The sequence below is a fragment of the Pelodiscus sinensis genome, chromosome 5 (assembly GCF_052426305.1).
Source record: "Pelodiscus sinensis isolate ZL-2025 chromosome 5, ASM5242630v1, whole genome shotgun sequence".
Taxonomy (NCBI): Eukaryota; Metazoa; Chordata; order Testudines; family Trionychidae; genus Pelodiscus; species Pelodiscus sinensis.
Genome location: NC_143056.1, coordinates 15,816,556 through 15,832,014, shown reverse-complemented (window position 1 = coordinate 15,832,014; position 15,459 = coordinate 15,816,556). Strand labels below are relative to the sequence as shown.

General features: G+C 45.1%; 1 protein-coding gene across 5 annotated transcripts in view; it reads right to left on the bottom strand.

Annotated features, from left to right (window-relative positions):
- PPP1R36 (protein phosphatase 1 regulatory subunit 36) overlaps positions 1-15,459 on the bottom strand; it is a 31,729-nt gene that overhangs the window by 9,692 nt on the left and 6,578 nt on the right. For 4 of the 5 annotated variants that reach the window (XM_075926411.2, XM_075926407.2, XM_075926409.2 and 1 more), the window contains exons 2-7: positions 10,562-10,626; positions 8,917-9,003; positions 8,096-8,229; positions 7,900-7,966; positions 6,133-6,231; positions 2,865-3,005 (exon numbers count right to left, since the gene is read on the bottom strand). In XM_075926411.2, coding sequence (XP_075782526.1) covers positions 2,865-3,005; positions 6,133-6,231; positions 7,900-7,966; positions 8,096-8,229; positions 8,917-9,003; positions 10,562-10,626 — 593 coding nt within the window. The remainder of the gene's footprint in view (positions 1-2,864; positions 3,006-6,132; positions 6,232-7,899; positions 7,967-8,095; positions 8,230-8,916; positions 9,004-10,561; positions 10,627-15,459) is intronic. The other variant, XM_075926412.2, reaches the window with a different exon arrangement.

Below are 15,459 nucleotides of genomic sequence, written 5' to 3'. Positions count from 1 at the left end.
ACACGAGGCTTTTGCGCAAAAATGGAGTCTCAATTATGCAAATGAGGTGTGGCGATATTCCACACTTAGCCTCATTTGCATATGTTTTTCCACAAGAGAGGTGCAGTGTAGTCATAACCCCTAAAGCACCCCACCCCAATCCCTGCTGCTGCTTCTGCTCAGGCTTCAAAAATGCAGCCTCTTCTCTTCACGTTCCATCCTTCTGTTGCTCTTAAGGGTGTTCTGCAACTCCCAGACCCAGCTCTGCTATTGCACTAGTTCAGACCTAGCATAAGAGAAAGGTGTACTGGGATCTGAAGAAAGTTTTGAGGCAGCCAGTAGTTACAGTAACTGGCTGCGTGTTACCCTTCCTCCACAATTTGCATTCAAGATCTGGGATGGATGGGCATTGGCAACTCTGCTCTGGAAAGCGTCGTTACCACGGCAGCCTGAATCTGGAGGGACTGGGGAACAGCGTGGTCATGGAGGTAGATAGCAGAAGGCTTCAGCAACAGGGCAGCCCAGATGACACGTGTGGGTGGGCTGTGCCAGCAGAGTGCACTGGACATAGCTGACCACGGCTCAGAGGAGGTATGTGACACAATGCTTGAGTCACAATACGGGATGTTACATGGATTAATTCATTTACCTGTCTCCTTCTGAGACGGATTAGCCTTCCCTTCTCCTGGCTGCACTGTCCCTCACAATCTCCCCGAGGCTTTGGAGATGGCAATTAATGTCAACACTGTCATTTGCCCATGCATGTCCGGACCCACTCAATACCAAATCACTCCTGTCGCCCCCCTATGGCTTCTGCACAGCTGGATCTGAGCTGCAAGTCGAGTATCCGACAACCCGCCGCAACGTGTCAGTCCTGTGGACTGTGTTCTGCAGAAAGGTCAGACTAGAGGATCACAGTGGTCCCTTCTGGCCTTACAGTCTACGAATCACTTTGCCAAGGGGGCCAATAGAATTGCCGGGGCTCCTGGACAAGGTGCAGGGAGGACCTGGCTCCACACTCCCGAAAGGCTGGGATTGAGGGTGAGCCTCTCCCCACCAGCCCTTCTGCATATCCCAGGGTGCACTGCACGGGGCCCTGGTAGCAATGGAAAGGGCCTGGGACTCTGGCTGGCAGTCGGGAGCCCCAGGCGCTCACTCTCGCTCTCACTCACACTCACCCCCCCCCCCCTGTCGGCAGGTTGCAGTTGGAAGCATCCTATTTAAACCAACATTTGGCATTTTCAGAGCTGCTCACTTGGCCCTGGCTAATGCTGTCCCTCCCGCCGTGCTCACGTAGACGGGGTAATTGCGGGGGTTTGTCTTTACCAGAGAAAAGCTACACTGCAATTAAGCAGAGTGACTGCAGCACATCTGAGTTAGCTTTGATCAAAGCCAGCCGGAGTAGCACTAGCAAGGGAATACCAGTGACATGGGAAGCTGCAATGGTTAGCCCTGCCTGTCTGGAACACAGCACCCTCCATTTTGCTTTGGCTGCAATGCTATTCTCTCTCACGTTCACTTTGTTCTAGCTGGATCTCAGCTAACTCGGGGGTGTCCATGCCTACTGTAATCACACTTCCTGAGCACACTGTAAACATCCCCTACATGAGGGCCAGTGCAGACATGCCCTAAATAAGGGTCCTGACACATGCTTGAGTTGGCTGGATGCCAGGTGTATTGGCAGCTATGGCGTCACTACGCAGTGTAGAGTCAAGGTTGGCATAGTTAGGTCAATGCAGTGTCAGTAGAGACACCACATTGCTTATGCCGACTGTTACAGGCTTTCAGGAGCTGTCCTACAATGCCCCACACTGATTACAATCAATACATGCACCTGGTGAAGAAGAGTCATAGAATCATAGAATCATAGGACTGGAAGGGACCTCGAGAGGTCATCGAGTCCAGCCCCCCGCCCTCAAGGCAGGATCAAGCTCCGTCTACACCATCCCTGACAGATGTCTATCTAACCTGTTCTTAAATATCTCCAGAGAGGGAGATTCCACCACCTCCCTTGGCAATTTATTCCAATATTTGACCACCCTGACAGTTAGGAATTTTTTCCTAATGTCCAATCTAAACCTCCCCTGCTGCACTTTAAGCCCATTACTCCTTGTCCTGTCCTCAGAAACCAAGAGGAACAAATTTTCTCCTTCCTCCTTGTGACACCCTTTTAGATATTTGGAAAAAAGAAGATTAAGGGGGGACATGATAGCGGCTTTCAAATATCTAAAAGGGTGTCACAAGGAGGAAGGAGAAAATTTGTTCCTCTTGGTTTCTGAGGACAGGACAAGGAGTAATGGGCTTAAAGTGCAGCAGGGGAGGTTTAGATTGGACATTAGGAAAAAATTCCTAACTGTCAGGGTGGTCAAATATTGGAATAAATTGCCAAGGGAGGTGGTGGAATCTCCCTCTCTGGAGATATTTAAGAACAGGTTAGATAGACATCTGTCAGGGATGGTGTAGACGGAGCTTGATCCTGCCTTGAGGGCAGGGGGCTGGACTCGATGACCTCTCGAGGTCCCTTCCAGTCCTAGGATTCTATGATTCTATGATTCTAAGCCGCTATCATGTCCCCCCTTAATCTTCTTTTTTCCAAACTAAACAAGCCCAGTTCATGAAGCCTGGCTTCATAGGTCATGTTCTCTAAACCTTTAATCATTCTTGTCGCTCTTCTCTGTACCCTTTCCAATTTCTCCACATCTTTCTTGAAATGTGGCGCCCAGAACTGGACACAGTACTCCAGCTGAGGCCTAACTAGTGCAGAGTAGAACGGCAGAATGACTTCACGAGTTTTGCTTACAACACACCTGTTGATACAACCTAGAATCATATTTGCTTTTTTTGCAACAGCATCACAGGGAAAATTATTCAGTGCATTTCCTTACTTTCCACAAGCCATGTGATGATGCTCAGCCATTCCTAGTCCAAGAATAAGGATGCAGTACACCTTGGCGAGATGTTTCTTGGTTCCTTCTAGCTTAGCCAACGTCTCCTCCCGTTCTTTTTGGTCCAACACACTGGGGGTTCTGTTTTTGAAAATAGAAAAAATAGTGACTATAAAAGGTGTGTCTATAAAGTATTATAATAGCTCTATGTAGGTGAAATAGGTCTGACTGCTTATGAAAGGAAAGAATATGTATAATCATCATCACACTGCATGAACCAACCCAGAGTTTGCAGCCAGATCAATGTAAAGCTTTTCTTCAGGGCTAGTGGGGAACCACAGCATGGCCCCATGAGCTCTCTCCGACTCTGAAAGCTTTGTTAGCTCCACAGCCACAGACTTCCAGGGAATCCCTCTGGCTCTATCATGCGTGAGAACCATTCTTGAAGCCTAATCAGAGACTCTCCGGACTTCTTGCAGGTTCAGATATATACCCTGGCCCTGCAAATGGATCCATACTGGGGAACACTTTCCTGTATGATTGGGGCCACACTGAGCAAGTATCGCCAAAGTCCTTTCAAAAAAGGCTGAAAAGGAGGGGCCCTCTCTGGGTAAGGAGTGTTGTGTGTGCGCGGGGGAAGACACGAGGGGCAGTCACTTGACTGGTGCCCGCCTTGTGTGTCTGCTCAGCAGTTCCCACTGGACAGGGTGATGGGGAAAAAAAACCTAGATGAACCCAGAGAAGCTTTGACACAAACTCCTCAATAACCTTTCAAGGAACACAGAAATAACTAGTGAGTTCAGTCAGGTACTGCCCAGCTGAACAGCAGAGCGCCCACAGCAGCATGTGTTTCTACTGATGGTGCACATCCACATATGCCTCAGAGCAACGTAACAATTTATTCCACACATGGTTGGAAAAAAATAGGCAACACTGATACAGAGCCAAATCCCCAGAAGTCTGTCCCACAAAAACAAACTAGTCACACTTTATATTAAGGCTTCATTTATAAATGGATTATAAAGGATTGAGTGAGAAAAGCAGGAGAAACAAAGAAGGAGACATAGAAGCCTATAAGTATTTTACCAGGTATAGCCATAGAAGCACTGGTAGCATGACTCCAAGAAAAAGCTAAGAGAGAGATAACAGTGCTGCTAGCTGAAAGAGGCTTGGAACTGTGAGTAAAGACACGATCCTCTGTTGTATGATTTCTCCTGTGTTCATCACAACAGGACTTTTGTCCATTCTTTGTAAATAAACAGGAGTGAATCAAAGAAAGACCTCTCTCTCTTATCAATTTCTCCTCCTCACAACACCAACCTCTGAGACCTTGAATTTAATCTGCTTGGGTCAAAACTAGGTAACAGTATATAACCACCTCCCATACACTTCTTATGCTACAACAAACTTATAACATCTAGTCATACTTTATAAGCTATGTATAAAGGGGAGCCTTAAAACAAACCATGACCCCAAAATCAAAAACATTCCTTGGGCACAAGACTACCTAATACAAATTCCAAGCAGAATCTGTTTAAGGAAATGGATGGAGGTTGAAATCTGAGATATTATAGGAAGCTACTTTTCAGTTTAGCTACTTTGGAATTTCTATTGTAGCTCCATAATATGTGGACATGAATTTGGCAGGCTGCCTGGCAATATCAACCTTCTAAGGGTTGATGGGTCAAAAATCTTGCCTCAAGCTAGGAAAGATGTTGAAACATCACAAGCTGCTGATTAGCTAATCTAGTACAGAGCTTTACAGGCCTTTGCTTATTTATAATAGCTGCTGTAAATTATGTGGGACATAGTGAACTCTTATCTGATTACTTGGAGTGCTATCTTGCTGGGCTGGGCTTACTACCATGATTAATCCCAGCAAAATTAACGGAATATTCTTAGTAGTTTGTTAGCACTGCAGTAGCACTAAGAGGAGATGGTGGCTCCATATTACGGGATACGGTGTACACATACATGGTAAGAGGCAGCCCAAGTCCCCAAGAGCATACAGTCTAAATAGACAAGATAGACAAAGGAGAATGAACTTACCAGGAAGGGAGGGGAGACTATTCTTTATAGTGAGCAGTATGACTAGGGCTAAATGTTTGTAGGATTGGGCCCTCAGCCTTTACACTGTAAATTGTGCCTGCTTTTCAAAACATACCGGCAATGATCCCCGGGGAGATAAAGGACATTTACATTCAAATGTCTCAGTAGAGCCAGTCATGGGAACCCAATTCTACTTCAGGTTGAAACTCTTTTAACTGGGATTTTCTGGTCCAGCAACATCCATGGTCCAGCATAGATGTTGTAGGGCCAGAGAGTCCTGATGGAGGGCCAGCAGCAATGAGCTCTGCGGGGCAGGCAGGGCAGCGGGCTGCCCACAGCAAGCTGTAGGCAGGGCTTCCAGTGCGTGGCAGCCCAGCAGGGTTGGGAGACCCGGCGTGTGGCTGTCCAGTGGGGCTAGGAGCCATGGTAGCTCGGTAGGGCAGGGAGCCACCACAGGCTCCAGAGCTCCAGCATGATGCACACGACTGCCCTGCAGGTCCCAGAGCGGCGCGTGTGGCTGCCCAGCAAGTCCTGGAGCCCCAGCGCAGCATGTGCGGCTGCCCAGTAGGTCCCAGAGTCACTGCATTGATGGCTGCCCACCTAGTGCAGTCGGCAGGGCAGCGGGGTCAGCAGAAGGGAGGGAGCTGGCTGGGGGGCCAGTGGACCACGCCAGGGGGGCTGGTGGCAGGGGTGCATAAATGACCTTCCCTGGTCCAGCAAAATCCTTCATCTGGGACCAGTCAGGTGCCAAGGGTACCGAACCAGGGAGGTCCAACCTGATTCTGCAGTCATCCTTGCTCAGGTGTGGAGTCCCATTGATGCTACAGTACTACAGGCAGTCCCCGGGTTACATGGATACGACTTACATCGGATCCCTACTTACAAATGGGGTGAGGCAACCCCGCACTAGCTGCTTCCCCCCAGCAGACCAGGGAGACGCGGAGCGGCTTTTCTCAGCAGACATCTCAGCTTGAGAATAAAGGACTGAGGGAAGTGAGGTGTGGGAGAATAAAACTGAGCTCTGGAGAAATGTTTGGCTAGAGTTTCCCCTACAATATGTACCAGTTCCGACTTACATACAAATTCAACTTAAGAACAAACCTACAGTCCCTATCTTGTACGTAACCCGGGGACTGCCTGTATTCACTTGAGCAAGGGCTGCCTGCCTGCATGCACAGTCAGGCCCTGTATTCTTAAACCAGTAAAGGCTCCTACTTACACCATAAAAGCTTTGGGTTTCTTTTCCAATGCAATTTTTTCCAGATAATGTGACAAGTAGAAAAGAAGAGCCATGAGGAACTCATCCAATTGCTTACTCCTAAATGGAAGACAGCAAGATCACTATCATGTAAGTAACACAGCTCATGTAGGGATGAACCTCAATACAGATCCTTGCCCCACAGCGCCTACAGTCTACCAACACTTAAATGCTTAGCCTACAGCTTCCTACCCTAGTAATCCTACTTATTAGTAATAAGCACCAGTTAACTGGTTACTGGTATGCATCACCTGGTAAGGTTAACAAGTTAAGCTTTAAGCATTAATGGTAAGACTAAACAGTTAACGGATTCCGGTAACTGGTTAACCAGCAGCCTGGCCGGGCAGGAGCAGAGGGCGCTTCAGCACGGTTGGGTGTGCTGCGCATGGGGGGTGCTCCAGTGTGGCCAGGCCAGAGTAGCTCCCCACCCACAGTGCAGTCCAATGGGCCTGGTTTAGCCCAAGCAGCCCCCCACCTACAGTGAAATGGGCAAAGCCTGAGCAGCCCCCACCCACAGCAAGGTGTGGCAAGCCCGGCCCAAGCAGCCCCACCCACAGTGCGGCGGCGGCAGCCTACCCTGGTCAGAGCAGCCTGCGGCACATGCCATGGGCAGAAGACTGCTCCAGGCCAACCAGGCCCTCCTGCATGTTGCCGCAGTCAGGGGACTGCTCCAGGGTTAACTGGTTAAACAGTGTTTCTTAAACTGTGTTCTGCGGCACACCAGTGTGCCACGAGGCAGTCAGAGCTGTGCCGTGGAGAACTACAGAATTCAACATGGCCACCCTTAAAGGGGTAGTGACCTCCCCCCCCCCCCAATAACTTTTCCCCCAGACCTTTTTTTTTTGCTCAACAAAATATCCTTGGTGTTACCCATAAAAAAAATTGTTTGGTGTTCCTCGGTCTTAAAAAGTTAAGAAACACTGGTTTAATCGGTTAACTTTTTAAATGACAGTTTACATCCCTAGTGAGCACTACACCCACTATTAAGGATTTTCAGGGATATGCTCCTATCGACTAATAAACACAGTCCAAGAAAGATGCTGAAAAGTGGGTCTGCATGTGAACATTCCAGAAGCTGGACCTTCTGAAGCAGGTGGGTTACAAAACATATGACTTCTGTGTACAGAATACATCATATGACTGGAACCTACATTTCAAAGTCCAAGCAGAAAAAAAGGACTCTTCTCAAGTGATCATTCCCTCAGGGCTAAGATTATGGCTTTAGGCAGGGCACTGAGAAAAAAGGTACATGGAAGTGGAAGAGGCCCCATTGCGCCTCATGGACATGCCTCAGGTACAATTCCTTCTCTACTTCCCTCCTGTTCTGGGCAGTAAGGTAGTAACTTGCTGCTGACAAATACCAGCAGCAAATTCTAACACTATCTGCACCAGAGCAGCAGTTCTAGTGCCACACCCAGTGTGTAGGTAAGATGCATATGGATGCTATCAGGATTACTACTGTGCATGAGTGTTCAGTCCCAGATCAGAATCTAGCCCTTAGTAAACAAATGAAAGACCCTTTCATAAAATTAAGTGAATTAACTCGCTGTACTCTGTCAGGGCTGAAATGCATTTATTAGCACCTTCCATTGAATTTTATACTTGACAGATGAAAGATTTTAAATCTCTAATATTTCACTCTCCACTTTTTACAAGCTCTGAATCCATTACCTTCAGTTATTAAAATACACAAACATTCTTAGAACAAATTGCAAACTGCATATGTACCTCATTATTGATGTGAAAGATGGTATATGATACGATTCATCTTCTTGTACCAGAAACAAAGCAACATCTAAAAATGCACAAAGTGGGAAAAAAGGAATGCCGAAAACATTTCCAAGGAAAAATGTTTAGACAAAATACTTTTTCTAATCTGTAATAATAATACTGTATTGAGACCAAATAACAGTGTTTTACTCACATTTAACATCATCCAATGTAATATACTCGTTTTGTCCCCGTTTTGACAGCTTAGGGGATTTCTCTTCTCGGATACTAGTTCTTTTCTCAGGGAATTGTATACCAAACAATTCTTGAAACATACCATGAGTCGATCTATATGAAGGATTTAAAATATATTGTTAATTCCACTTATTTGTGTTACAGTAAAAAATGTTTCATTAATACTCTCTTCCCCCGCCCCCTCTCTCTCTCATATTGCAAGTGGGCACCATTCAACCAACCAAAGTCCTTCAACTCTTCAAAGCACTTCTAAATGTGATTCTTTAATAGAGTAAATTGTGGCCATCATGCTTAGGTTAAAGATATTTTAGGTTATGGATGGTAAAGAGGAAAGTGAGCTGCACCTTTTAGCTTATGTCCATCTAGTCCACATATAACACGTATAATAATGACCACAACAAATGAAATATTTGAAGTGCTTTACAAAAATGAATTAATTAATCCATCTTCACAAGACCCGTCTCTATAGATAAATATTATTATCCCGCTCCTAAAAGATGTGGAAGCAGAGGCTGAGCTGTTTGCTGACTTGCCTATAACCAAAAGGAGCCAGCATCAGAGCTAGGAATAGACATTAGGGAGTGCCTGGCTTTCAGTCCTGTGCTAGATCGCTAACCACGCAGCCTGAAATAACTGCTGAAATGCCAGATTACTTTCTGCCTTACTTAGTCAAAATTTAAAATATAATATTCTTAAAATATTTTTAACACTACAGGCAAAAGATCCCACTCATAGAACGCTGCTTTCCTGTTTTAACCAAGTGAGTTTAAATTGGAATACCTGTCCACGGTTTTACTACCCATTTCCTGAAAATGGATGGCTTTGCACTTCTGGAGTTTCTCTTTAACTTCTGTGGCAGGGGTGGAGCTGTAACAAATAATGAATATTCAGACAAGTAAAATTACAATTGGACAGGGAAGTGGTGCAAAAAATTCAGTATATACTGGAGTTTAACATGCACATGTTTGTGCCTGCCTAGGACAGTGAGGCAAATCTCTGGACTGTGGCTGCATCAGGGTATCAGACCTTGCTTTTGCTATCCATTGAGAGAGGCTTAGAAAGGGACATTATCAGTCTTACGGCTTTCATATCCTTCCATTTCTGAACTTGCCACAAAGAGCAGAGTACTGCAAGATATGAAAGAGATAAGGAAGAGAAAGTTTGTTTCCTGATTTATAGCCTGTTCCTGCTCCCACTGAAATTAATAGGTACAGGACTGGCCTCTTGGCCCTCTTTTGCCTTGGGGAAGGAGAGGCTTAAAAAGTGCATCACCTTGTTCTAGAGTTTGCTATCAGGGTCGTTGTGAACCATAGTGGGACACAAATAACTGAGGAAACTCACTCAGAGGGCATGCAGACAGGCAGAGGGGCTGATCGACTTGCTGGGATCCAATCTTAAAAGGGGCAGACAGAGCAGTGGGATAGGGAAGAGACAGTATACACAAGGGGAATCCACACCTGAAGATCTGGAATGCATAAGAAATGGGTATGGGAGGCAGCAAGTGGGAATCATGTGGCTAACACCAAATCAATAGCCCTGCATGGTGCATCTGCACACTGAAAGCTGTTTCAGAAAAGAAGAGGGAGACTATATTTTTTCCAGTGGCCCAAGTATTTTGTAGATTCCAGCCTTTTATCATCTTAATTCACAACTGCCACAAAAAGCTACAAAAAAAATGCTTAAGAGCAATATCTCCCTCAAAAAGCACAGTTATATTATGCAGATAGTTCCTGGGTGCTTGAAAGTGTTGAGGATCAGATATAGCTCCACTGTCCTCAAAGAAACTGCACCCAATGCATCAGGTCTGAATTTGACTTTCAGGGCACTATTTCTCGGGCATGTGCAGAGCTGATATAACATGCTTTGCTGGGAGCCTCTTGTAGTGAAGTTCACTGGAGGGCAGTGCAAAGTAAATGTCACTAATATATTCATTATTTGTGGCAAATTTCCCTTTCCATTCATCTACTGGAATAAACAACAGATTTGACAGTAGACTTAAAAAGCTATTCCCTCAATAGGATGGAAAGAGGCTGTCTCAATGGTGGCAGATGACAGAACAAGGTGCAATGGTCTCAAGCTGCAGTGGGGGAGTTCTCGGTTGGATATTGGGAAAAAAAACTATTTCACTAGGAGGGTAGTGAAGCACTGGAATGGGTTACCTAGGGAAGTGATGGAATCTCCATCCCTAATGGTTTTAAGTTGCAGCTTGACAAAGCTGGGATGATTTAGTTGGATCTGGTCCCGCTTTTAGCAGGGGGTTGGACTTGATGACCTGTGATTCTGATTCTAAAACAAATATGTAGGACCTGGTCCTGCAGTTCATAATTGGGCGAAATCGCCACTGGGATTCGATTGTATATGAATAAGAACTGCTGGATTAAGGCCTTCATTTTTACATTTAAAAATTGTAACTTTAAATGTTTACCTTGCAAATTCAAGTGTTTGGGTATCTTCCTTCCAGTACCACACCCCTGTGGCTATTTTCACCATCTACAAAAATTAAAATATAATGTCATGTGTAAACAATTTTTTTTTTAAATATAACACAGGCATATTCTCAGCCAAGTCAAAGCAAATATAATACAAAGGCTATGTAGTTTGACCATTGTTTGGTCTGTCTCAATTGTTCATTTCACCTACATGTTTGTCAAGCAAGTCCCTGAGAACTGGTTTCTGAGCTGGCCAAACAGACAAAATCTTTGAGATCAAAAGCTGACTGGCTAACACAAATGGGCATTTGCTCTTTTTTGGTTTCTTTAAGATTCTAAAGAAGGCTTGAAAAGTTTTCTGGGTTATTAACTTTTTAATATTAGAAATTTAAATCATCCTCAAGTTGGAAGACTCCGGTGAACCAGTAAATACAAAGCTTTATAGAACAGAAGGGGATTTTAGTCAGGGTCTTTAAAATCCATTATGTTTTGTTTGTTTCTGATAACATCTATTTAACTTCAACGACTAAGAGACTTTGGAGAAAGGAAATCTTCCTTTAAGATTTAGCAATTTCCTTTCTAATTTAACTTATGCCTGAAGAGTTCACAAAACATCTTTTAGACCTCCCAGTGGTCATCCAACAAAAACAGAAAAGACCAGATTTTATGTTCTTTGTATTTCCAAAATTAAAAACAAGGGGAACAAATTTTGGAATGAACAAAGCCTCTGAAAAAAACCCTTTCGTTCCTCTTTATGCATCATTTAAAAAGGAAAGATTGCAAAGGCTTAAAACCCCTTTGCAGGATATTTTAAAGATAACATGCATCTAATTGTCAGGATGCTTTCTCTTCAATAAAGGATCATTTAAACCCAATATTGCATTAAGGCTTTCTGTCACTTTCTGCCAGCTGACCAATGAGTCTCACCAAAATCCCCACAGACTCTTACTCAGTTCTAAAATGTTGTCATAGAATCATAGGGCAAGAGAAGAGACCTCAGGAGTCAGATCATTGCATTTAAGGCTTGTTGCAGGCCCCCCCAGTGTGGATGACACAGGTGTGAATTGCAGTTCTTTTTGTAGATCCTGTCAGCCTAACTAGAAGGACTGTCTATGATCGTGCAAACACAGTACCTTCTAGGGACAGAATCATAGAATACTAGGACTGGAAGGGAAGTCATCAAGTCCAGTCCCCTGCCCTCATAGCAGGACCAAGTACTGACTAGACCATCCCTGATAGACATTTATCTAACCTACTCTTCAATATCTCCAGAGATGGAGATTCCACAACCTCCCTGGGCAATTTATTCCAGTGTTTAACTACCCTGACAGTTAGGAACTTTTTCCTAATGTCCAACCTAAACCTGCTCTGGGACAGGCTCTGTTCAACATCTTCATTGGCATAGAGAGGATGCTTATTAAGTTTGCAGATGATACCAAGCTGGGAGGGGTTGTGACTGCTCTGGAGGATAGGGTCATAATTCAAATAATCTGGACAAATTGGAGAAATGGTCTGAGGTAAACAGGATGAAGTTTAATAAAGACAAATGCAAAGTGCTCCACTTAGGAAGGAACAATCAGTTGCACACATACAGAATGGGAAGCGACTATCTAGGAAGGGGTATGACAGAAAGGAATCTAGGGGTTATAGTGGACCGCAAGCTAAATGAGAGTCAGTGTGATGCTGTTGCAAAAAAAGCAAAAATGATTCTAGGATGCATTAACAGTGTGTTGTGAGCAAGACACGAGAAGTCATTCTTCTGCTCTACTCTGCTCTGCTCTGGTTAGGCCTCATTTGGAGTATTGTGCCCAGTTCTGGGCATCGCATTCAAGAAAGATGTGGAGAAATCGGAGAGGGTCTAGAGAAGAGCAACAAGAATGATTAAAGGTCTAGAGAACATGACCTATAAAGAAAGGCTGAAAGAATTGGGTTTGTTTGGTTCAGAAAAGAGAAGATTGAGGGGGGACATGATAGCAGTTTTCAGGTATCTAAAATGGTGTCATGAGGAGGAGGGAGAAAACTAGTTCATCTTGGCCTCGGCGGATAGAACAAGAAGCAATGGGCTTAAACTGCAAAGGGAGCAGTTCAAACAAGGGAGCTTTAGGTTGGACCTTAGGAAAAAGTTCCTGTCAGGGTAGTCAAACACTGGAATAAATTGCCCAGGGAGGTTGTGGAATCCCCATCTCTGGAGATATTGAAGAGTAGGTTAGATAAATGTCTATCAGGGATGGTCTAGACAGTACTTGGTCCTGCCATGAGGGCAGGGGACTGGACTCGATGACCTCTCGAGGTCCCTTCCAGTCCTAGTATTCTATGATTCTAGGATTCCCTTTATTACTGTAGCTAGTTTGAGCTCATTTTGTGCCTTTGCCTTTCTAATCTTGCCCCTGCATTCCTGTATTGTTTGCCTATATTCCTTTGTAATTTGTCCTAGTTTCTATTTTTCATATGACTCCTTTTTTATTTTTAGATTATGCAAGATCTCATTGTTAAGCCAAGGCGGTCTTTTGCCATATTTTCTATCTTTCCTATGCAGCAGAATAGCTTGCTTTTGGGCCCTTAATAATGTCCCTTTGAAAAACTGTAAACTCTCCTCAGCTGTTTTTCCCCTCAGTCTTGATTCCCCTGGGACCTTACCTATCAGTTCTCTGAGCTTACCAAAATCCGCTTTCCTGAAATCCATTGTCTCTATTTTGCTGTTCTCCCTTCTACCCTTCCTTAGAGCTGTGAACTCTATGATTTCATGATCACTTTCACCCAAGCTGCCTTCCACTTTCAAATTCTCAACCAGTTCCTCCCTATTTGTTAAAATCAAATTTAGAACAGCTTCCCCCCGGTAGCTTTTTCAACCTTCTGAAATAAAAAGTTGTCTCCAATGCAGTCCAAGAACTTATTGGATAATCTGTGCCTCACGGTGTTATTTTCCCATCATATATCTGGATAGTTGAAGTCCCCCATCACCACCAAATCTTGGGCTTTGGATGATTTTGTTAGTTTAAAAAAAAGCCTCATCCACCTCTTCCACCTGGGTAGGTAGCCTATAGTAGACTCCTAGCATAACATCACCCTTGTTTTTCACCCCTTTTAGCCTAACCCAGAGACCCTCAACACTTCCGTCTCCTATGTCCATCTCCACCTCCGTCCAACTGTGTACATTTTTAATATATAAGGCAACACACCTCCTCCCTTTTTTCCCTGTCTATCCTTCCTGAGCAAGCTGTACCCTTCCATACCACCATTCCAATCATGTGTATTATCCCACCAAGTTTCTTTGATGCCAACAATGTCATAGGTAGATTAATTTATTAGCACTTCCAGTTCTTTCTGCTTATTACCCATACTTCTCACATTTGTATATAGGCATCTAAGATACTGATTTGATCTTGCTTCCCAGTTTTGCCCTGACCCTCCTTTCTCTCTGCCATTATAGCCCACGCTCCCTCCCATTTTTGGCCCATCTCCCAGGTCTCCTTATTCTCCTCTTACCTGTGGGCTTTGCTTACCTGTCCCTGTCAAAACTAGTTTAAAGCCCTCCTCACTAGGTTAGCCAGTCTGTGTCCAAATAGGGTCTTCCCCCTGCTTGAAAGGTGAACATCTCTGCCTAGCAGTCCTTCCTGGAATAGCATCCCATGGTCGAGGAAGCCAAAGCCCTCCTGGCAACACCATCTTCGCAGCCAGGCATTCACCTCCAGGATACATCTGTATCTGCCCGGGCTCCTACCTTCAACAGGATCGAAGAGAATACCACCTGCACTCCAAACTCCTTCACCCATACTCCCAGAGCCCTGTAATCACTCTTCATCTGCTCAGTGTCACACCTCACAGTATCATTTGTGCCCACTTAATTAATCACATTTAATTAGTTAACCAGTTAAACATTAAAAGTTTAACCACTTAATTGATTAAAGGGGCTGGATGGGGGAGCAGGGTTTCAGCCCTCTGTGCTGGAGAAGCTTCTCCCCCTCCTTCCCACCACAGCTAGGCTGGAGCAGCCCCCGTATCATAGGCAGGGGCTGCTCCAACCCAACTGCTTCTGACCCGGCACTGGGCTGCCAGCTCCCAGCCCATGTGAGCTGAGAGTAAGCAGCCTCATGTGGGACTAAAAGCGGCATCAAAGAGAGGGATGCCGGCTCCCAGCCCATGCAGGCTCGCAGGCTGGGAGTTGGCAGCCTCATGCAGGGAGGAAGGGAGCTGGCAGCCTTCCCCTCCCCGGCTGCCACTTCCGCCAGACTCTCCCCCTCAAGAAATTGCCCACTCCCAGCCCACGCAGGCTGGGAGCCAGCAGCCCCACAGAACTGGAGCAGCCCTCCGCCTGCAGCAGGCCATGGGCAGGTGACTGCTCCCAGGTAATGGTTAACTGTTACTCAGTAAGCATCACCTGTTAAGGGTGATGCTTACCAGGTAACTGGTTACCCATTCACATTGCTAGTACTTTTTAGATTGCATTAGCAGAGTTCACCTCAGGTACCAATAGCATAATACTTTACTGTGCACTGCAATTCACACCCCTGTAATTCACACTGCAGATCCCTGTAGACAAGACCTTAAAGTATCAAAATAATTTCATATCAGCAGGAGGCAACCTGCATAATAGTTAGAACCCTGAACTGGCAGTCAGAAGAAACGTTCCTTCTAATTTTTTCCCAGCCAGGTGCGGAATACATTTTGTTTTGTGCACTGAGGCATGTGCAGATGTGCACCACCAGTAAAAACATATGCTGCTGGCTGTGAGCACTCCACTAATAAGCTAAGTGGCATTTGAATCTCTCCTGAGTGGCTGCTCATGCGCTCAGGTTACAGGGAACACTGAGCTCTGAGTTTTATTTCTGACTGACAGTGTTGTATGATCTTGGCCTCTTGGGGGCCTCAATATTTCAATACCCACTTTTTCCAA